The sequence below is a fragment of the Netta rufina genome, assembly GCF_964035555.1.
Source record: "Netta rufina genome assembly, chromosome: 19".
Lineage (NCBI taxonomy): Eukaryota > Metazoa > Chordata > Aves > Anseriformes > Anatidae > Netta > Netta rufina.
In genome coordinates, this window is record NC_140143.1 from 5,392,158 (window position 1) to 5,415,375 (window position 23,218).

A 23,218-nucleotide genomic window follows, 5' to 3' on the forward strand; every position below is an offset into this window, starting at 1 on the left:
GAGACCCGAGCTGACGGACCGGGCTGCGGGTGGGGGCTGCCCTAACGGGGGTGCCGCCGCCGCCGCTCCCCTCAGCGCCGCGCGGGGCCGGCCGTTGGGAGGCCGCGCAACGGTTACCATGGCAACCGCCCCGCCCCGCCCCGCCGCGTGCCGCTGTGGGAAGGGGAGGGGCTACACCCACCGAGGGGCGTGGTCATCAAGGAGGGGGCGTGGTCATACCAAGGGGGAGGGACCACCGGGAGGGGGCGGGGCCATTAAAGCGGGGCGTGGCCGCCCGCCCGTCCCCCCGCACCAATGGCGAGGCCGCGGCGCGCCTGACGTCAGCGGCGGCAGCGCCTGCACATGGGCGCGCGGCCGGGGCGCGCGGCGCAGAGCGGGCGGCGGGCGGGCGGCAGGAGGGCGGCAGGGAGGGCGCTGCGCGGCGGAGGCGCCTCTCCCGCTCCCCTGCTCCGGCGGCCTGCAGGCGCCCCGAGGCCCGGCCAGGCTCGGCTCTGCCCGGCTCCCCCGCTCCCCGCTCCCGTCCAGCAGCCGCTCCGCCAGCCGAAGGGGAAGGAGCCTCCGCCGCCGCCCCGAGGCAGAGCCCACCATGTCGCGGCCGCTCCCGCTGACCCCCCCGTTCCTGCCTCCCACCTACGGGGTGCTCAAGTCCCTGCTGGAAAACCCGCTCAAGCTGCCGCTCGCTCACGATGACGGTGAGGCTTCCCCCGGCAGCCCCGACCCCCCGGCCTTCCCCCCGCCCCGAAATGGCGGCCCCCGCCCCGATATCGCCAGGTTTATTCTCATTTTGTGCTGCCCCCCCCGGCAGTGAGGTAACCGCGGTGATGGCCCGAGGCCCCGTGCTGCTCGCCGAGCCCCTGCGGGGGCTGCCCGGGGCTGCAGGCGGTGGTCCGGGGGGTGCCGAGGCACGGCGTGGGGCAGGAGGCTTTAGCTGTTTAAAACCTTGCAAATATTTGGGAGAAATTCCCAGTTTCCCTTAAAACCGTTTGTTGGAATCACTGGGTGTTGTGGGAATAGGTAGGAAACGGGATTTTAACTTTTATTTATGCTTTCGTGCTACCCTTGAATTTTTCTCTGCATGTCAGAATCCCTCTTCTGTCAGGCTTTAAAAAAAAAGGCTGTCAGGCTTAATTTAGTGATGTTAAAACATTAGTAAGATTAACATCACCATAATTTATCTGAATAATACATTATTTTATAATTTACTGCATAGTATGAGGCAGGCAAAGCAAGCGAAACACATTTAATTTGACGGCTACTTTGCTTGTGTAAGGACTAGCAAGGCTAGGACCTTAATTATTTTTTTTTCAAGTGTGACAAGATAATAAATACTTGAAGTTGAGGTCGAGACCATTCCTTTTCAGCAGAATATAGCGACGTCTTCCAGCTGGTTTTAGCTCAAATGCTTGCTTTTAAGTCCATTAGTATTTATTGAAGCTGACGTTCAAATCCATGCACGCAGTGGAATTGTTAACTAAAAGCAGGGGGAAGGTTGGATCCTGCAGAGGTGCTCAGTTGATGTGACTTCTCTTCTAACCAGAGGGAATCAAGGGAGTTATTTTTGTAAAGCAGGTATTCGTTTTCTACATTTCCTGAGAGTGCAGGGAAAATAAGTAGAAGCAGTGATATTTCTGTTACTCAGCTCTTATATATTTATTATGTGTTTTGTTTAAGCATTTGGTAAAGAAAAAGACAAAGAGAAGAAATTAGATGATGACAGCACCAGTACCACAGTCCCTCAGTCAGCTTTCTTGGGCCCAACATTATGGGACAAGACACTGCCATATGACGGAGACACTTTCCAGTTGGAATACATGGACCTGGAAGAATTCCTCTCAGAAAATGGCATTCCACCCAGCCCAAACCAGCACGAGCATAGCCCACACCAGCCAGGTCTCCAGCAAGCTACCTCAGCATCACCTTCTGTCATGGACCTCAGCAGCAGGGCTTCTACTTCAGTCCATCCAGGCATGGTGTCGCAGAACTGCATGCAGAGCCCGGTCAGACCAGGTAAATCAGCCCTAAGACCTTCCTATGGATTTTGGCGTGAGCCTTCCTCCCCACTGTAAATCATTACTTCTCACTGTACAGTTGGCAGGCAGTTTAGAGAGGGCCAATATGATTCATTTGCATGCAAAAAACAGCCCCACTCTAGATACTGCTAAGTTGCTCCACAGGGATTTTTGGTTAAATTATGTCAGGAAGCTGCAGGAATTCCAAGGAAACTCCTGTCACCTTTTCTTCATTGGTAGCCTAGCTGTTGGCAAGCAAAAAATACACAAGCAGAATAGTAATGCGTAAATGCCATGGTGTTAAATAAACAGGGAGGACCATGAAAGTGAGCGTTCCTTTTCTTGACTAGTATTTGATGCAAGAGCATAGGAGACTTAGCGTAAGTAATTATTTTGAAGATGAAATTTAAAGATGGTGCTTCCTGTTTGGAATTTTGGCTGCAGTCTTATTCTGTACTGAACACAGTAAAATTTGCCACAGTATGTGGGGCAGGAACTACATTTTTAACTGCATTATAATCTTGGTTAGAGCAGAATAAACTTAAGTGTAACTCTGACCAGTATAGATAAATTACCTCTACGGTTACCTTAAGCTATGGGAAAATAAGGCATCATGGAGTCAAGTTCTGATCATAATGTGTGTTTCAAACCCGTTTGGTATCAGTGGAAGTGTTCTATTTGTTTGTTAACACTTTAAATCATCCCTTTAGAAGCAAACACAAATCCAGAATAACTGCTATGGCTTGACACCAGCATGGCTGAGATCGTGGTTTGGGGAGTTTTGTTAGCATGAAAGTTTGGAAAACATGGAGCTTTGCTTTTTTTATTAAAAAAAAAAAAAAAAGTTTAAGGGTGAGTTATTGTGCTCTTCTGCTCACACAAGGTTTGCTAGAGCAAAGTGTGCTCTTGGGAGCAGGAAACCACTCCTCTCTCTTCTGCTTGATCGCTTGCCATGCTCAGCGTGCGAAGTCATTGTCAGAATCATCTGATAAGGAGGCAAAATAAATAAATAGAAGGACAAAAGTTGTGGAGCAGGATGAAGTGGAAAAGTCTTAAAATCTACAACATTCCCTTCTCATTAAAAAAGAAATAAAATACCCCGCAAAACCCCCCAAACCTGTCAACAGACTCCTTGGCCCCACGTCAGATGTGTGTTTAGTTGTGGATTTCATTTACTCACGTTATGTGGATTTTACTTTTTGTATTTCAATTTCAAGGCATTTCATAGTTAACCAGTAACTCATGAGGGTTCACAAAGTTGAAATATATTTGGAGTTGGCAAGAGTGGAATATTTAAAAAAAATAAAAATAAACAAAAAAAACCCTACCCTGATTTTCCCAAGCCAGTTCTTATAAATAGTGTGGGTATGCTACCCCATTTTCTGTCACTTCTGCACACAAAATTAAAAGCAGATAATCCGTCCTCATTCTTTTTTTAAGGGAGGCTGGTTTTGTGCCAGGCTTTTAATGATCACCTGTCAGAATTTATTTGTAATCAGCTGCCTGCATGACTTGCTTTCATTTCATTGATTTTTGGGTTTTTCCCTAAGCTGTGTACAGCTGGGGGTTATAAACTTTTCTCACTAAAACTGTATGCTTATGTATGGCTGTAAAAGGAGTCAGGTCTCTTGGGGTAGGATAAAACACCTTAGTCTGAAGGTATTTTTTTCTCTATGCCATCTTGTCCTAAGAATAATAGGTTTGGATTATATTCTTTTTTTTTTTTTTTTTTTTTTTTTTTTTTGGAAGGGTGAGCTCCATTCCATTTCTTAAGATTTTTTCCCCTGTTACAGATAGGTACTATGACTTAATTAACAGTAGTCTGGTTTATTGTCAGATTAATGTATTTTTTTGTGCTGTCATAAAAATCTGACAATCTTTTTTTGTAGGGATCGTCATGCATTTTAGCATTTGAGTGATCTTTAAAATACACAGTATTAAAAACATTTCTAGTGAAAATAAAAATGATCATTTAAAGTTGTCATAAAAGCGCTGAGGCAAATGTGCTGCTTTGAAATATTAAAGTCAGACTGGAGCTAAATGTTAAAATTATTATAGTGGAGCCTTTTGGTTAATAAATCCTATAAGACCTTTAAAGACTCTTTTAAAGCTGTCATGAAGTAAGGTTTTTTAATTGGTGTGAGTTACTGTTTCAATATATGTGGCTGTTGTGACTTGTATTATTGTAATAAACTCAAGACAAATAGTATGAAGTACACAATTTCAATAAAAATTAATTCCACGTGATTGTATTATTTTTAGGAAGACTGAATTTTCTAGGTGATAGTAGTTCTTAAAATGTTTTGTCTCCACTGATCTTTATCTTAATTTTTTGATGGACTGTTTGAGTATATGATGTGGACTTGGGCTGAAGCAAGAGTCAAATGTTGTGCTTCTCGCATCCCTACTTTAAATGACTCCACAGAATTTAACATCAGTATATCACATGTAGCTGGCCAAAAATCTGAGACTTGCATAGGCTGTGTACGGGGAAGGATGTGTACATGAGTGTGGATACCAAACATGTCTCCCATGCGTGCGTGGTGTATCTCAGACAGAGGTCTACACAGAAGTGACATAAGATAACTTAATTTTGTGCATGTGTTGAAGGGCAAGCCTTACCTCTCTTTAGAAACTAGTGGTGTCACCTAGATATGTGTTTTATACCACCTCTGGAAGAGATCTGAGAATTTGCATTGCCTTTCAGTGAGAACTGGGGTCAGGCTCAGCAAAGCTGGACTGACCATGGCTCTAAACATAATATTACAAGATCCTCGTGGATCTTGTAATAGTGGGAAACTAATAAACAAAACTCAAAACAACAACAAATGGTTCCTTATAAATTTGAGTTTATTTCCAGTTTGCATTGTCTGGTTATTAGAAAAATGTGTAGTCTCACCAGTTTGTCATTTATTATGTGAACTATAGCAAATAACAAAGTAAGCACCCGCTTTCTTGTAAATTTCTGTTTCGGCAATCTATGCAAAAACTGGTCTTTGTGGAGAGAAGGGATGCAGGATAATGTTCTGTGGTGTTGTTTTTTTTTCAAAACTGGAATCTAAAGTATTTAAGTATTTCTTTTTCAGGGTATCACTCTAAATCAAAATGCTATTTATTAATTTTAGTGTTGCAGACCGTCATTTGTTGTAACATAGATGTATCTGAAACATTATTTCTCCCCGTAGTGGGTGCTGACTAGTTGGTTGCAAATTAGTCTTTCTCAGTAAAACAGTTATTTTAAAACTAGCTTTTTAAGCTACCTGTTACTGCAAACGTTTTCTTGTTTCTCCATCTGTTGCAGATCTTTTGCTGTTTTTTTTTGTTTGTTTTTTTTTTGGTTGAATGTAAATCGCTGTGGTGTCATTTAATGAAATTGGGAGTATTCATAGCCGTTCGTATATAAAGGGAGTATCATGTTTTGAAGTTAGGTGCTTGTTGCTATTACCTGGCTTTTTTTCTATGGGTAACCCTTATTTGGGTAAATGGGATAGCAGCATGAAGGGTTCGCATGGAGTGAGTGAGAGTTCAGAAGCATTAGCTAAGTCTGGTGGAAGACTCTAATTAGAGGATTTCTGTTCTTCGAGATTTAGATGTGAATTTTCTGTTTGCAGCAAAAGCCTTGGCAACAGGGCTATGTCGGGGGGGATACTGCTGACACAGTGATATCCCCTGTGTTGTCACAGTCCTGCTCCTTGTGGCGGATAGGGCCATGGGAAGCTTAGGGAAAAAAAACTCCTGTCTTTGCATTCCTGTGACAGTGGTTTTCACTCTGCAGTGCCTGGATTGCTGGTGCCTTAGACTACTTGCAAAGGATCTGCCAAAGATTAAGGGAAAAAAAAAAAAGAAAAGCAAGCTTTGTAATCTGTTGCAGAAATACAGATGTGAGATCTAGAAGTCTTCGCTTTCGGTGACAAAATAAGATTCAGAGGTGCATTCATCAAAAAGCTGAACACCATTTCTGTTTGAAGTGTGCTCCCCTCAGCCCCCTCTTGGAAGAACACGAAGATTTATTAAATGCTCTATTGTACGTACTCAGCAGAGAGATCTCATCTAGAGCACATTATCTTTTACTTCTTGCATGTATACTGAATCGTAACGACTGACACCAGGCAGAATTGGGTGGGTTTTGGTATTTTTTTTTAACTGGTTTGTGATAGGCGTATGCCGACGGGGATGGTTTGCTCTTGCTCCATCCGGCCACTCAGCTGCATACTGGGAATGACTTGGTGAAGGGGGCAGCCCACAGAAGGGTGTGTGCAACACTCCCTTTATTGTAGCCTTCCTTCCCCTGTGTTTCTTAATGTGACCTCCTCTTCCAGCACAGCCTTTGTAGTGTGAAGGGCAGCATTCCCGGCAGCCAGCTCGTCTGCGGAACCCTCTCCTGAGCTCTAATCGCTGTTTACAAGCAGTTCAGGGTTGCGTGAGCCATAACGTGAGCCCCGTTCCTTAAAGGTGAGGGCTTCTACCTGCAGCCAGCACTGAGAGGAGCTGGGTGCTTCCCCATCTTTGGTGTCCCACGTGATAACAAGGGAATGACCAGCTAAACCGCCTGGCAGGCTGTACCAGAGCTGCTCTTCACATTGCCTCTCACGTGAGGCTCTGAATGGCTGCTGCCTGCACCACCATGTGCTCTGGGCACGTGGCAGTCCCCTGTGCAGCCTGCTCAGCACGGCTTTTGCTAGAGCAGCAGGCACGCGTGCGTGGCTGCGTGCTCCTGCCATTACCAGCCGGTGCCGAAATTGCAGTCAAGTGGGAAAGCGCAGCTCTGCGCGCTGCGAGGGGAAGGCAATATCCAGGCAAGCCTCGCACGCTGCTTTCTGGATCAAAGGAAGATGCAAAATATATTCTGGCAAATATTAAAAATAGCCTGTCACATGATAACAAGGGGAAAAAGTGCTGAACGAACAAGCCTTGTTAATGCTAGAAGCAAGAACACTGTGTCTCTTTCAAAAGATCTAATTTTAATATTCGCTGTTAAATGTTGATTATTAGTTAAATAATTGCTCAACTACGTGAAAGAACTTGAAGTTACTTAGGAGTTCAAACAGTAAACAGCAAGAAAGGTCTTGGGTTTTGTACTATATGTTTAAAATGTGCCTGGCCTGATGCTTGAGTTCTCCTGTGGAGCAGTGCCTTCCACACAGATCCAGCTGTGTAAGCATGTAAGGGCTGTCTGGTGTTAGCAAGAGGATATGCAGAGGGAGCAGTGTGGGTTTTGTCCCTTGAGTAAGGTGTTTGAGGAAGAGTTGAACTTGTTGCACTTACCTAGAAAAATGCTGTGACTTTCTCCTAGCCTTGCTTCCCAGTTCAGAGTGTTTGCCTGACTGGTTGTCTGCTGCAGGGGTCTGACTTTTAAGAAGTGAGTACACCATGAAGTCTTTCATGAAACACTATGTTAGAGTTAAGAGACGAGATGTCATCAGGAGATGTATACGAAGACAATGATGCTATCTGATTAGATGAAGCTACGAGGAAACATCCTAAATTGTTGCAATCTGTACATATTTATATGACAACAGATTGGCAGTTGTGGGAGCCAGCAGCAGCCAGACTCTGCCCAGTGAATCCCAGCGATGAGTACTTTACTCCTGGTGTGGTGCCACTGATTTCAGCCCAGCTTGTTGACTGTCCTCCTTCAGCAGCTCCTAGGTGGAGCAGCAAAATGTCACCATCCATTCTCTTGTCACTGATCTTTCTGGACTTCTTAAGGGGGGTAGCTGGTCTCAGCGTACCAGTGGAGATTTCTCAGGATGGAAGGACATACTTGAGTAAAGAGTACTTGAGTTCATTTGAAATCAGAAGCTTGGCTGGCAGAACATCCTGCAGCTATTTAATATTTGTATTACACGCTAACATAATCATTAGCTTGCTTCTGAAAAGTCTTACTTTCATAACAAAATATATTGCAATATTTTGTCAGAATTCCACAAAAGACTGTGAGGATCAGGAAAGAGCACTTCAACAAAGTTATATGCAAGAAAAACGGCGATTTGAGCTATTCTGAGTGAGGTAAACGGCGAAGGCTCTGTAAAAAAAAAAAAAAAAAAAAAAGTAGGAGCTAATGGAGTAAGTTGTATGTGAGGAGTAAATATAGAAAATGGATGTTAAAATGCACATTTATGTCAAAATGAATACAGTATAAACAGATTTTGTAGCTTGTATGGCGGTGTTTCATGAACAAATGGCATTGAAGGAGCCAGCAAACAGTGTTAAAGAAGCTGTCTGTCACGAAGCCGAGCTGGGACCTCACATAGGGAGAGCTAACGCAGGCAGGTAAGGCAGTGTCTGGTAGGCATTTCATCAGGGTTTTTTTCTGCTGGGGTTCTTTAGGGCACTTCAGCTTTGTGTAACTGAGGTGCCACCCATCAAGTTTTAAATGACTACAAGTTATTGTTCAACCTCATTTTCTGACCAGCTTTGAAGCTGTTGTATAGTTCTGCTTCCCTGTCCCATTCTCTGGTTGAACTAAATCTTGCCAGGGCTAAATTCAGCCCAGATTTTCATTGTACACCATCCAGCACCCTTGCTTAGCGTCTCTGATGTGGCACTCTTTTGCTTAGGGGTTCTCTGCTCAACTCTTAGAGAAACAGCTTTAGCTTTTCATCTTACTGCTAGTATTCTCTTGTTCATATTATTTGCTGTTTAATGAAAACAGGCATCGAGGATTTTGACACCCTTTGCTCATAAGCTTGTGCTTTGGTGTGTGGCCACTTGTAGAACAAAGAATAAAAAATCCAGATTGCATTAGGGTCCTAGAAAACTCGGGTCCTCATTAACTGAAGTGAAGATGTAAGTTATTACTGGAACATAACTTGGCAGGTACCCATGGATCAATGTTTTAGCATGCGTTTACTACAGGCAGATGTCAGAGTGAACTACAGCAGTAGCTCGTCTGTGACAAAATGTCATCCTTAGATATTCAGGTGTATAAGCAGAGAGGCGAAAACACATTTTGTGACAAAGATTGGTTGAAGACGGATAATGGTTTTAAAGGAAAAAAGTTCTTTTCCAATTAGCCTTAGGGAGCTCAGCTTGCTATAAATTCTTTGTTCTGGAACGTGGCTGTGGACAATAGGTCAAAGATTAAGTAATTCATTACAGAGCTGGTTGGTACTCCTGAATTTAATAAACAAATGAATGAACAGGGCTCTCCATCCCCAGCAAGATCATTACTTTGTGTGGCAATGACTGGACCTTAACTTTTTTGGAACACTTGTAAGGCTTGCCACTCTTAATTCCTGTATGTGGATGCCGTGTTATTTGAGGTGACCTGATAACTCAGCAATAGTAATGCAGAGGAAGGCATCCAAAACTGAATTTAAATGCGGTCCCATTAGGAACTGCTTATAACTTGAGATTATGAGGAGGCAAGGAAGGAAACTGTAGATTGCCTTTTGGAAAAGGGAAGGAACAGTAACATGAAACTTCGAAAGACAAAATACTCCTGCAGAGCTCTGTTTTATGGAGCAATCCGTGTTTAGAGACTACTGAAATAATAGTACTAAACCTTCTCCTAGAAGCCTATGTTACTCAAGGTTGTGGAGAATAAAATAGACTCAAAATAAGAGGGGCTGCACTGAAATAAAGGAGGCAATTCAAAATGCTTCGATCACTTTCACAAACTCACCATTGCAAGGTTTGGAAGTGAGACCCACTCCAGCAAGAGTCTGTCTCAAAACCAGCTGGGTGCTTAGTAAGAAGGAACTGGCACTCAAAAACAAATTCTGCTCCTCATCACAACAGAGAGGGTTAAACTGATTTAATTTGAAGGAGCCTGCAGCAATCAGACATACCACTGTGTTCCCTCTCTTTGTGCTGCATAGTGGAAATACAGATGTTAATGACGTCTGTAATCCCTGCAGCTGTGGCCCCGTGTTACAGCGTGGGGCATTTGGCCATTTTGTGTATGTAACTCTTGCAGCTCCCTCGCTGATTGTGGTAGATGGATGTTGCGGATTTTCTTGCCTGATTTGCTGTGAAAGCAAACGTTATGCTAGGTGTGTGGGGCCTCTTGTGTGCTCCTGATCGCGATTTTTGAGTATATAGGTTGATTTTAGGCAAATGTGGCAAGCAAGTTGAGGTTCTGATAGAGTAATTACACTGCTAAAATTTCATGAAAATAGATGGCTGGATATGATAGGAATATGTTAGTGAGCAGGAAGAGCTGTAATGTAAATGTGCGTTTTCTATATCAGAGAATTTGCATAAAACCTTTAAAACGCCTGATGTGTGTGAAGTGCTTCGGTGAGAGCTGACACCCTTCTAGACACCATGAGATGGTGATTCACTTTGAGAAACAAGTCTGCAAAAACTACGTTTAATTGGTTGCCAGCGGGTGTCAAACTTTTTTCCACCATTATTCTTCCTTCAAAATCCTCATCTCCTGGAGTCGTGTGATTATGTGACTCTAAGGTTTCATTTAAAAAGAGAAGTTGGAAAACCAGCTGTATGATTTGCAGGCGAAATCCCAAAAGCACCAAACCCAGGTAATGGAATGATCTTGATCCTCTCTAAAGTTATTTTACCTAAAAAGCTGAATGTTTGTGCAACCTTGCTCCATCCTGTTCCTCTGGTGCAGCAGAAGCGCTCCAGCTCCACTGCCAAATTTGAAACTCCCTTGCAGTCAGCCAAGTTTAAATTTGAGGCCTGTTATCTTATCACAATTATTGCAGTATCACATGTGGGCACACGGCCAAGTGACCTTGTGTATGTGTCCTGCCATTCATTCTCCACAGTGTGTTTCAGCCCGAGTGCTCTGCACAAAGCTCCCTTTTACAGCTTGTTCTAATCAGCGTAACTTTCCACTGGGGTCTGGGGTGGAGGTGGGTTAGAAGTGAATGAGAAACATGGGACAGTGAGAGTGGGCTAAAAATGTTCAGGGATCAAAGAGAAAAGTAGGTCGTGGCAGGGTATGTGTGCTGGGAGGAGGAAAGGGGGAGCGGGAGCTAGGGGAAGGCTTGTTTTCCTATTGGCTTTTCGAAGTTGTGCAATTTAAGAATTGGATTAACCTGATATGACTTTGTTTTTCTGCCAGATTAGATATGTTGAGTTTCTTGGCATTGTGAATTGTACAGTACATTGTGTGCTGTAAATATGGGTGTGTCGGGATAAAGCTGTAATGACACAACACACTTGCAGTCTAATACGGCGCTGCTGGGTCGACTCCCCTGCTCCCTTCGCGTCCCCTTCCCTCTGCCCCGAACGCACATACTTGTCAGGGCATTTAGGAGTTTGTTACAACAGAACCACCTTCTGCTTCCAGCCCAGCACTGAGATGTTTCAATACCCTTTTTGGTAAGGTAATGCTTACCTGAGTCCTGAAAGTACATTTGGTCTGACACTGGCATCATATTGTGGTATATACTATATGAAGTGTCTTTTTTTCTTTTTTCTTCTTGGTTTTTTTTTTTTTTTTTTAAAGAGGGGAAAAAAAGAGAAGGGAAAGAAAGAAAAAGCTATATGGAAACTCTTGAGTTTCATCCTGCTTTCTCAGAATTAAGTTGGAGAAATTTTATATGGAAATGTTACAATTTTTTTTGCTTTGCCTATTTTATTTTATTTTATTTTTTTTTTTATTTTAAGCTAAGTCTAAGACATTGCCTTGAGTGTAATTTTGGGAGAGTAAAATTCAGGTGCAGATCTGGAGTTACTGCAAGTGCCAAGCTCAGTGCCACTTGAGGTTCATCACAGCAGCGTATGGATGTCTGCGTTAAGTTTTGATGACAGTGTCAGTGTAAATTTTTTTTATATGTTCCATGCATTGTGAGGTAACTTCATGTGGTACACCCATCGTGTACGTTGGGCCAGCCCCACGGAGGAGCCCTGTTCTCTGTGCTTACTGCAGGGTGAGGGTGGAACAATGAGGGCTTGGGCTGAAGGCAGTGCAAGCTGGCACCTGGAGCTGGGTGGTCAGGACGGCCCCAGTCCGCTGGTGAATGCTGCTCTGAGGAGTGCTAAGGAGTGTGCAGGCTCTGGGGAGTGAAACAGAATCGTAGGGCACCTCTGTGTAATTCCCACTCTCAGGTTTCCAGCCCTCTCCTGGGACTGCAGCTACCCAAGCAGGTTAGTCCCAAGGTGCTGACCACAGCCTGGCCTTTGTCACCAGCTGTGTAGGGGCCTGCCCTCTGCACCACTGTGAGTACAGTGATAAGCAAGGGATTAATTCCCCTGTCAGTAGTGAAGACTATGTTTCTTGGAAGAGAAGAGCGTAGATATCCAATATGGGTTTAAATTGGATACTGAGATTTTGCCGTGTTACTTAACTGCATTTCCCTAATGCCTTACTCTACCTCACATTGGGCAAAATGCAGTGTACTGATAAGGTGCAGGTTTTTCTGAAGTGGTACTGGTCTGGTCCTTATGGTGATTGAGCCATTTGTTGAGAGTAACATTGGCTGAGTAAACGGGAGCAGGAAGTTGACCGTCTGAACACCTGCATCATGTAACTATGCTTATGTGAGAGAATTAGATGTAGAGCTTAGGGATATGGTTTAGTGGGGACTGCTAGCGTTAGGTCAGAGGTTGGACTCGATGATCTTGAGGTCTCTTCCAACCTAGAAATTCTGTGATTCTGTGTAATTAGGAATGAGTACAGCATAGTTGAAGTTAACCTGCATATCCACCTTTTGAGGAGGTTAGACCTCAAGCCTTCAGTTACAAGTGTTGGACAGCTGCAGTTTGGTTGTCTGTTTAAAACACCTTTTTTCTCAGTTGGTACCTCAGCACTTAAAAAAATAATAATAAATAAATTAAGGCCTAGATTGTCCAGGCTCTGAGACCTGACATTCATCCCTCCACAATCACGTGGCTGCTCGCAGAAGGGCTGATCTCTGTTGGACTGGACTTACTGCCAGGTTTAGGACACACTTTTCCATATTCTTATCTGTTCAATTTTCTCAGTGCGACGTGGTTGAAGTCATTGTTGAAAGTCATGGTAGTTTCTGGAAGCTGTTCTGAACACGTGAATAGAAATCATGAGCCAAATAGAAGGAAAGAGCTGGAGGTGTAATTGTCAACTCGTGTGTCTCTCAGATTTCACCAAATACTGCACGTGTCTAGGTTATCAATTTATTTCTGTTAGAAAGTAAACAAAGCTCACTTTTCTTAGGTGCTCTCAAGAGCGTTTCATCTGCATTGCTCTTATCTGCAGCAGGGATGTGCTTCTTGGGGCTCATTTGGAGGCTTCTCTTTCTGCTCCCGCATGCAGCGTGCTCTCAAGCATCACGTGCACCTCTGCTGCTGGCCAGGGATGCTGTTGATCCCTTCCTGAGTCGGTTATTTGAAAACGTTATCACTGCTATCAAAATATACTACCTTATAATTGGGGCAGCTTCTAGTCCATTATGCCCTGTGCGTTTTTTTGGATTGAATCCTCTGGCCAAGTTTTATCTCACTTTGTGAATGTTCCTCAGTGCTCAGTACTACTGTCTGGTGGCTGTTCAAGTAGCGTCAGCAAAATCTGAGCTGGGGGGGCCGTGTACCACCATCAGATTCATAACTTTCCTTTACTGGGCCCCACCCTGAGAGGCCTAAGTACCTCTAATTCTCCTGCATACGGGATTTGAAGCTGTGCAGTGTTTTTCTGAGCTACTCACAAGAGGCTCTCCTAATCCTGTACCATGAAGGATTCACAGTGGCTTTTCAGAATCAGGTCCTTTCAGGGTCTGCATGCTTGAAGGTGTTGGTGTTTAACTGCTTATGTCCAGGTGAATGCACGGTGCTCAGCACCTCCGCAGCATGTGCTCAGCCCTGTGAGCCCAGTCAACCCCGACTTAAAACAGCCCTGTCGACACGTGTTGAAGCAAAACCCCTTAAGTGATTTTTCTTCTGCCCTTTAGTTTATAGCCTGTGGCTTGTTGTTTCCCACTTTCTCACGTTTTCCCAAAGCCGCTGGTGTGTACAGTCTGAAGATCACATTTAACCAACACAAGGAAATCAGCTTGGCCCGACTGGCTTCTTTATCACGTGGCTGAGAATGTGTTCACTCTGTTCTGCCAGACTATGGCTAGCTGAGCAAAATACAGTGAAGCTCTGGGCTTCTGGCCAAGCTTTTATTTCAGTTTGGAGCTTACAGCCACATATTTGCTATTTGGCAGGACATCCACTGGGGTATATTTGGATAGTAATCTAGCATTGTTTTGCTGCCTTTTTCTTCCTTTTTTTTTTTTTTAATACACAAATAGTATAATCCCAACACTTACTTTGGCCAGTCTGTACAAGATTTCTCAGTGTGCACCGTTATGTACATGCAGTCAGAACTTGCAGTCGTGACCTTTGGTAAATATAAGTCAAAGCAATTAACTTTCTTTTATTGAAAAATTCTTGATGTCCTACTCTTTGCCCCCTGTGTGCCGATAACGGAGCTATGTTGTTACTCTTTCCAAGATCAAAAGCTTCACTAGGGTTTGATTGAAGTCCAATTATGGAAGGAAGTAGCTTTGCTGGAGCTCTGAAAATAGCAATAATTGTTAAAATAATAAAGTCTGTCCTTGTGTGTCTTTATAATCTGTAAAACTTCTTTTTTGGGGGAAGGGGGTGGCTTTCCTCTAGTTTCAAGATGAAAATATTAGCAACTATCTCAGGGAAATAGGAGTGTGCTGTTAGAAGAACAAGTATCCCACTCAGGGTTCGGTACTTCAGCCCTGTTCTGCATCCCAAGCTCGCCTTCCTCCAGAGCTGTTTGCATGCAGCCTGACTCATGCAGGAAAATAAAGCTGGATTTGATTTTTAACAGTATGGGAGGCTTTGGGTTTGGGGGGATAAAGGCTTTATGATGCAAACTCATTTATTTTTCTGTGAAACAAAAATGGGCTTTTCAGAATACAGTGTGTTTTGGAAAGTTGGCTCTGGATTTGAAACCCTAACATCTCGGATGGCACCCTTGAATGAAAGAATAGTACAAAAGCACAAGGCTTCAGAAGGGGGCACAAAACATTATCGCAAGCAGTGGTGTTACTTTGTGAAGGGACATACGTCTCTCTTGAAGCATGGGGGTTTTGTGGATGGTTTCATACAGGCAGTAATCAGCCTGGAAGCCTGTGCTTGTGGCTGCTTTATCAGACTCCTTGAACTGTGTCTGAGCAGACAGGCACTAGTGAATGCTGGCATACTTCTCCCAAAATCTTTGTTGTTCTGTAGAATTTGTATTTACAGATGCCTTCTCTTAGTGTCTCCTGCATCCTCAGAAAGAAGAGAGTCTGGGAGAAAGAAACCTGCAGGGAGTCTCAGCTGGTGTCGACTGACAGCTTCAGGCAGGGAGAGCTTGGCTCTTGATGTTAGAGCTCGGCTTGTGTAAATGTCCGTTTATCAGCACTTGGTTAATTGAAACATCAGGACGAATAAATACAAGTTGGGATGAGAATATGGAGGATGCTAAATGAATCTCTTCCAGCATTTTTCACTGATTGCTGTAGGTGCTGCTTTGATAATACATTTATGTCTAACTAGAGTTTTAAGCTTAGATAAACTGTGGAAAAATGTTTTGTCTTTTTTTAATCTCATGTACGTATACATACAGCTTATATAGGACAGTATAAATCCCCATGTGAAAATCAGCTCTCTTGTACTTTCTCTTTACACAGCTGGACTCAAGAACACTAATTACTTGAGTAAAATCTTTGTGTTATACATGAATGGTATTGATTATTAAGCCCAAAGGGTTTTACAGATCCAGTGAAGCCCATTGATTGTCACACTTGTCATGTGAATCTTTAGAACTATAATTTTTTTTTTTCTTAGCCCCTTAAGTTACCAGGACAGGACCTGTTTTATTTGTGAGAACCTTGCTGTTATGCTCTCTCTGTTGCAGTGAGAATTTAGCCTTCATTTGCTTCAGCATTTTTGAAATGGATTTCTTCTGGCCATAAGATAGTTTTAAGATTTGTTTTATGTCTATTAAATATTCTGCCTAAAATAGTTCAGTTCCTTGCTCTTACTGGGTTTGGATGGGTCACTGCTCTACGAACTGCTTCATTGCCTTCTGAAAATCTTGGCTTAAAAAAAAAAAAAAAAAAAAAAAAAATACAACCCTAGTGAGGGGTACCCTGTTGGTCGGCTTAAAGATGTTTATACAGTCAGCAGCTTTAGCCGCTCTCTGAAGCAGCCTTGCCTGGATCTCCAGGAGCTGCTGAAACCCATCAAGCAGGTTCCTGTTAACCAATTATCCAGTTAGGCAGAAAGAGGAAAGGTGTTTCTGCTGCTTGTTTTTCTTTGCAAAGTTTAACCTGTTCTTCCCCAAGCTTCCGTTATTGTGAGCAGTTGTAACTCAGCAGTAACAGCAAGGTGAGTAAGAACAAGGTTAGAAGGAGTCTCTGGTCTTGCAAATACTGAGCTGTGTCAGTGTCTAGCCCCCAGCTGGGCAGAGACATGCAGTTTCCAGCATAAATCCAGACACTGATTCTTAGCTGTAAGTCCTACCCGGTGTTCATCATCTAGCTTTTTGTCCTGCATTTTAACAAAATATTTACAAAAACAAGTCAAAACACTCCCTACCCCAAAGCCAATAATGAATGTCCCATTGCTGCCAGAACAAATCTGTTGGTTCCCAAACACTCCTGCTGGGGCTTATTGGAAAACTTCAGTTGCTTGCTATGTAAGTGGTGCAGGTGATGCAAAAAAAAGCTCTTTTCTCACACAGCTTTTAAATATATGCTCAGGTGCTACCAGACAGTTTGATTGTCCACATCTGACCATCTTCTGCAGTGATTGATAAGACAGGACATGTCTGTGACTGTTTTATTGGCTATCAGTGCTAGATGTGTCTGCCGAGTTCAGAGGGATTGTCAAGTGACTGTGCAGTTGTCAAACAAATAATTTTGCTTGTGGTTACTGGAAATAGTAAATGAGTGGGTGGGATAAGGTGAAAAGACTCCTCTCATTCTCTACTGGAATTACGAGTATAATTGACTTTCATGACTGCTGTAGCAAATGATAACTTGGTGAAGAATTTTCTTCCTTCCTTCCTATTAGTTCCATCAGTAGCAAAATCTCCATGGATTCTCTGACATGTAACAGAGCTCATGAGGCTGCCTTTCGGTCAGGGAATTAAGAATTTCTTTGATTTATATTGTTTTCACAAAGCTTGTTAGTAATATACATTTGAGACTGATACGTGTCTGCCAAATTTGTTTGAAATTGGCCAACAGTTTGAAAAGTTTTTGGGAAGAGGCTACACAGTTGTGCACAGCACGGCCACACAAAATTCATTTCTTTAGGAAATTGATCTAAAGAGTAACTGTAGTGAGGCACTGAAATGAAGCTTGCAAAGTGATCATCAGAACTGAAGGCTGTTTGGCATCTTAATTGCGTACACAGCCTTTAACCAGGGACACAAGACAGTTCTTGCCCAAGGGTTAGATCCACGTAGGCAGACTTCCACCTGCCCAGGGCCTGTCCTTGTAGCAATGAGGTGCAGTTGGGTGACTGGAGTCATCGTTTTGCAAGGGACTGGAAGCGCTTGTAAAGAGGCAGGCACAAATGCGCACTGGCTTAGGCTGTGGCAGAGCTTGAGCTGTGTTAGGAGCTCAGGGCTTCAAAATAGCTTCTCATTATCGGTAGGTTTTCTCTAGTTCTCTAGTATCCTGAGTAGCCTGAAGGTGGAACTGAATATTTACTACTGTTGCTTATTTTTTATTTTTCGAAGGAAAAGTCTGTGAATGCTGGAGTTGGAATTCACATTAATAACAAAAATTTAATAGAGCCCTTCAATGATTAAGATTTTACTGAGTTTCACTCATGCATGGAGTACTCAAAGACCTTATCCCCACAGTGAAATGAAGGCAAACAAGGTTGAGCAAAGTTCTTGTGACACTCAGCCAGGGAGCTGCAAAGCAGGGGCAGCCACCTCATGCCCAGCAGGTAGGAGAAATGTTCCCAAACAGGTGAAAATAAAGCTGGTACTTTGTCCAGGCCGCAGGTTAAGCAGCTGAGGTATGCGAGCTGAAGAGCATACTGTGTGCAGTGGATGGAAGTGTCATCTAAGCTGGGTGTGAGCAGTGTGGAATGTATGTACATAAATAGACCCGGGCATGAGGAAGCAAGGTGTTTGTACCTGTGAATGGATTAGTTACTTCTGGTGAAGTGCACGAGAACACAAGGTTTGCTTCTGTAGGAAGAACCCTTTTAAAGGTGGCATGAAGCATCTTTATCATGAGACCTGCTCTTAATTTATTTCTGAACCTCTGGAGCACCATAAATATGGTCAGTGCTATTTTCTTTATTCCTTCTGCATATATAAAAGGAGAACAAATAAACATGCTACAGACTTTGCTACATTTTTAAAAGTATCATTTATATGGTGCAGCTCTGTTTTCTGTAATTTTTTATATCCAAAACAGAGAGCTTTAGAACAGAGGAAGAACTGCATATCTGAGTTTAAGATAAAATAAGATGATCTCTGTGACAGAGACAGCAGAAATGATGTGATATGACAGTTGCTGTAGCAACACCACCTACTTCATGAAAATCAGAGTTAACAGGAGTGTAAAAGGTAAAGCCCACATAATTTTCCAAGCCTGTGAATTGTTGCTGCCCTCAGCTTGCAGTGCTTTACATCTCTCCAATGTTTCTCCTTTTGTTTTGGCACGGGTACATGGCCAGACCCATGCCCACATTCAGCAGGGCACATTGTGGTGCTCTGCAGGGCAGCACGTGGCCTGCTGTGAGCAGAGGAACAGAACATGTAGGGTTGGGACCCCAAAAAAATCCTCACAGAGGCTTTGGACAACAAAGCACTCTAAGACCCATGCTGTCTCTTAGGTATTCCACTTAGAGAATACGACCACTGTCATAAAAAGGAAGCCAGATAATCAAATGTTGGAATCAGCTTATAGGAATGCACTGTTATATTTAATATAAATGGTAAGGATTGTTGAGACTGAAGCTGTCGAAGGTAAGTACACTGTCCCTTTCCTCCCTCCCAGATAAACCCTAAATAATGATGTTGCATAGCAGTGATACATTGCCCATGAAAGTAGGAAAACACATTGTCTTTGATCAGGATGGTGTTGAGCTGCTTGTTTGGCTGCTGCCAAGTGCCGAGCACAGCACACAAAGGGCTTTGTTCACTGGCAGGCAAAATTACTATATTTGAAGGGGGCAGAAGTGTCTCTGTTAAAGAAATGCTTCAGTGCCAAGATATTGTTTGAAAGTTGGGATGTCTGCGTCGGCAACTGATTTCGAAATTTGCAGCTATGGCTACTGGAAGAAAAATGCAGTATTAAAAATACATTTACTGTAAATAGGGTTGCCATTGGCTTACACTGAATGGTAACTTTCAGAAAACAAAGTCCTGTTTGCTTATACATATTTTTAAAAGGTAGACATATTTAAAAACTTCGATACAATGTGAATTGTGAAGTGATTTGCCAGTTCATGTTGCCTTAAAGACAACTCTCAAGCTATTTAATATTTTGAGTGCTTGGCAACGGAGGGCCATGCAGTGTGCAAAAAAGTACATCTCCATTACACACAAACTGGGGGAAAAGAGGAGGTCACAAGAAGGAAAAAAAGTATTCCAGAGTTTCTTCAAGAAATATTCTATCATATACCTATTTCATGACAGCTATTTTTAAAAGATAAAAGCCTAAAGATCTTGGTAAATGGTGTTTTCTTTGGTCACTTTTCCCTGAGATGTTTTGCTTATTTTACCTTCATCTCTCTGTGAAAACATGACTGCGGTTGTTAGGTGCAGAAATCTCTGCAGGCAGTAGTTTGGGTTTTGACACTCAGCACTGTAGCGTTTTCAGCTATTTTCTGGTGCTAGATGACTTTTACATATAGAAGTGAACTTATGAGACAATGTCTTGCCCATTGTTCAGTGTCATCATATCTTTTTACCAGACTTAATTTTGCAGCTCCTCATTTTTTGTCTGCATCTGATGTGCTATGGAAACCTACGCTGTGCAGCAGCTGCAGAGAAATACAGGCCCACTGGTAACATCCATGTGCAACAGTCTGGTCTCCTGGAATTTTCCCTAGGCCTCAGTTGCATGTTCCCTTCCTCCTCTCACCTATTTTTTTTACACAATGACTGATGCATTTGTGTACTTTATAAATGAAGATATCTATATCAATAGGAAAGATGCAACCACACGCCCTTGTGCTTTCTCTGTGCTTATTGAGAATAAAACTAGTATGTGAAACCAAATTAGGCCTCTGTGGCTATTGGGCTGTAAAAACATAAAATAAAATACACTTTTTTTTTTTGTTTTGTTTTGTTTTCATTTTCCCCAACCATGTTAGGGGGTCCTAAATTAAGTTGAAGCGGAAAAAAAAACATGTACTAAGCCTTACACAGAAGGTTGTGGGAACAGCGTGTCCTCCTCCTGGCGTCTATACTTCTTAAAATGTGATTGTTACACAAATCACCCTCTGCAAAGCTTTAATTTAATTTTGTCACCAACAGTGTAGCTTTTATAGCAAATAAATGTAAATAAAATGAAAAGCTAATGCAGTAGTTCAGGTTTGTGTTGCGTACAGAACAGCTCAAAAGAGAAGGCGAGACTGCAAGTTGCTGTAACTCTGCCCAGTGACCCCTTTTTCGTAAGGGATATATTCAGAGAGCAGCTGATAGCATCTGTTGTCTGTCTCTCAGGCCTGCTATTAGCTACTGACTGGGACTTGGAGGAAATGTACCTGTTTCACGTGGCTTTTCCATGCCATTTGAAATCTCACTCACCTATGTTTTGATAACACACCCAAACAAGATGGGCTTGGGTACCAGAACTGGGTAATAGATACATGACTCACGGGTGGCATATGCTTTCAGGATTACATGGTGGCTTTGCGAGACCTGTTTACTGACTGGGAGCATGCTGTCCTGGATGTTCATTAGCCAAATAAAAAGAACAATGCGAGAGGAACTTGGTCAGGAGTCTTGCAGAGAACATTGGCAGTGACACAAATGCAACCTGGGGGCAAGTGTCATCTTTGTTTTGAAAGGGGTGTTTATGGATGCTATATGAGGCTGTCACCTAAAGCAGGCTCAGCTAAAGTCTGCTGGTTGAGGATTGATTTACTAAAGCTGGGAGTAAGGAAAGAGAAATGGATTAACAGATTAACAGTTCTGATGCTTTTCTGGATCTTCCCCTTTAAGAAAATAGAAAAGAATTGTACTTTCTCGGGAGCTTTACTATATGCGAATGATATGCGGAAAGATGTCACGAAGCTCCAATGCACCAGAGAGTACCAACATCTTGAACTGAAACGTGCTTCTGAGCTGAGTGTGAATTGCAATAAAACACCTGCATCCCTACAGCTTCTCTTCAGGCCCTGTCCCCACTAAATGTCATCTTGGCCTGTCTTTGTAAGGAAAGCAGCGCCATACCAAAGAATCAGTCATTTGAGGACTGTAGATTTTGGGCTTTTCAAGGATTCCTAAGGGGGACTGAATCCCTGTGCCTTGTCCCAGGAGCAGGACAAACCCCTTGCTTTCTGTGTAGCATTTGTGCAAGGGAAGTGTTTCAAATGGGGTTTGCTACTTCCAGTGTCCTGCACAGCAGTTGTCAGGAGCTGCTTTGAGGGGGATTTCCTGGTAGCTGTCAGAAACAGGTCCTCATGGAAGAAGGTGCCGCCTTCATGCAGATTCAAGGGTAAGGTTTTCAGAGTGTAGATCTTACAGAAGAGCAGAGTCCTAAGTACAGTAGACATCGTGGAAAATTTTACCTAGTGGTGTCTTGGATTTATTTATTGCTTTTGAAGGGCACATCAGGCGTAGCATATTACATGCACATAATGCTAACCACATGCAGGAGTTGCAAAGTCAAGCCCTCAAAAGCCTGCAGATACCAGAATGAAGGCCACGTGTGCAGCTTCAGATAGCACAGCCATCTCCTTCGTCTGCTCTGAGATACAGGCTTTAATTACATATCCTCTTTTTTTTTTTTTGCCTTTCCCTTTTGAATGCAGAGGTCAGACCAGCTCTGGGTTGAATCAGGGCTGCATCAGGAAGGAAGCGGTTGTCTGTAGGATCTTGGATCTTGACCTCATTTACTGCAGATGTGACAGGACACGAGGAACTGCAAGAGAAGGGAAAGTCTGGCAGTAACGACGGAGCGATTTTGTCTGGAGAAACTGGATTTTGTTACTTCCTTTGCCATGAAGTTTAGTAGAATTCCGAGCAAGTCAATTAATTACATTAACTTGTCACACTGAGTATTTGCTTCCCGTTTTGTGAGGAGCCCAGTTTGAAACCCTGGGTAGCCCTCACGTATATCGATGTACAGCCCCCAGCCTGCAACAGGAGTCAGTGACAGATGAGGTGAAATGCAGACAATGCCACAGCATGTTAGATAACTGAGAGGCTATGTATGTCAGATTTCAAGTATCTGTACCTCTCTTCTTCACCTGCAGAGAGGAGGGGCTGCCCCTTCTTTCCTGTGAGGATTGAGGGGAAAAAAAAACCTCTCTGTGAAGCACGCAGATGCAATAGTCATGAGTGCTGGAGCGAAGTCCTGAAAAGTTGCTGGTTGTGTCTGCACAGCAGGTTAGAGTAACTCGTGGCAAATAATGTGTGAGTCCATCCGGATAAATCAAAATGGGGGAAATGAGTGACTCCACAACAACAACTGCTCTGTGGACAGAAGAATTATGCATTCAAAAGCTTAGAGATTCTTGCGACTGCGACCGTGTATTCTTCAAACAACTCTTGTAGAATTGCCTGAATTGAATTTTAAAACTGAATGGAAAAGACGACCTGCATTTTCTTCCTTAGCAGGGAGCGGGCCTGGGCCTGGGCCTGGGCCTGAGAGTGCCCCTCAGGCCTGCGGCTGGCACTGGGGCTGTGAGGGGCCGAGGGGTGGCTGGGGGCTCTGGGGCTTAGCACCAGGGGGATGTAGGGTCAGCACCAGGGGATCTCTGGGACTTGGCACCAGGGGCCACATTGGCTCCATCAGACCACTAGTACTGGTCGATGAAGAGCTGGCCAGAACTTTTGAACAGGTTCAAAACAAAGTATTTTTGCTGAAATTTTTTCGGGAAGCTGAGGAACCATTCTGGCAGAAACATGAATTGGCGCATACAAATCCAAACAGAACGGCTGAAATCTGGCAAAGGTCTAAGGAACTGAAGACGGCATCCTCTAATGGGAAGTGTCAGGCAACCTTAATAAGACTACCAGTCCTGCCTGTAATAATAGTGCAGAGGCCCAGAGCAGGAGGCACACAATGCTGAGAGGGGAAATGACAATGCTTTCGTAATTAAATGCACAAGAT

At 43.4% G+C, this 23,218-nt stretch overlaps 1 protein-coding gene across 1 annotated transcript in view; it reads left to right on the forward strand.

Annotated features, from left to right (window-relative positions):
• Positions 1-586: 586 nt before the first annotated feature.
• HLF (HLF transcription factor, PAR bZIP family member) overlaps positions 587-23,218 on the forward strand; it is a gene marked incomplete at its 5' end in the record, with an annotated part of 31,753 nt that continues 9,121 nt past the window's right edge. Inside the window, 2 exons of the mRNA XM_084298718.1 lie at positions 587-692; positions 1,672-2,007. Of these exons, the coding sequence (XP_084154844.1) occupies positions 587-692; positions 1,672-2,007 (442 nt within the window). The remainder of the gene's footprint in view (positions 693-1,671; positions 2,008-23,218) is intronic.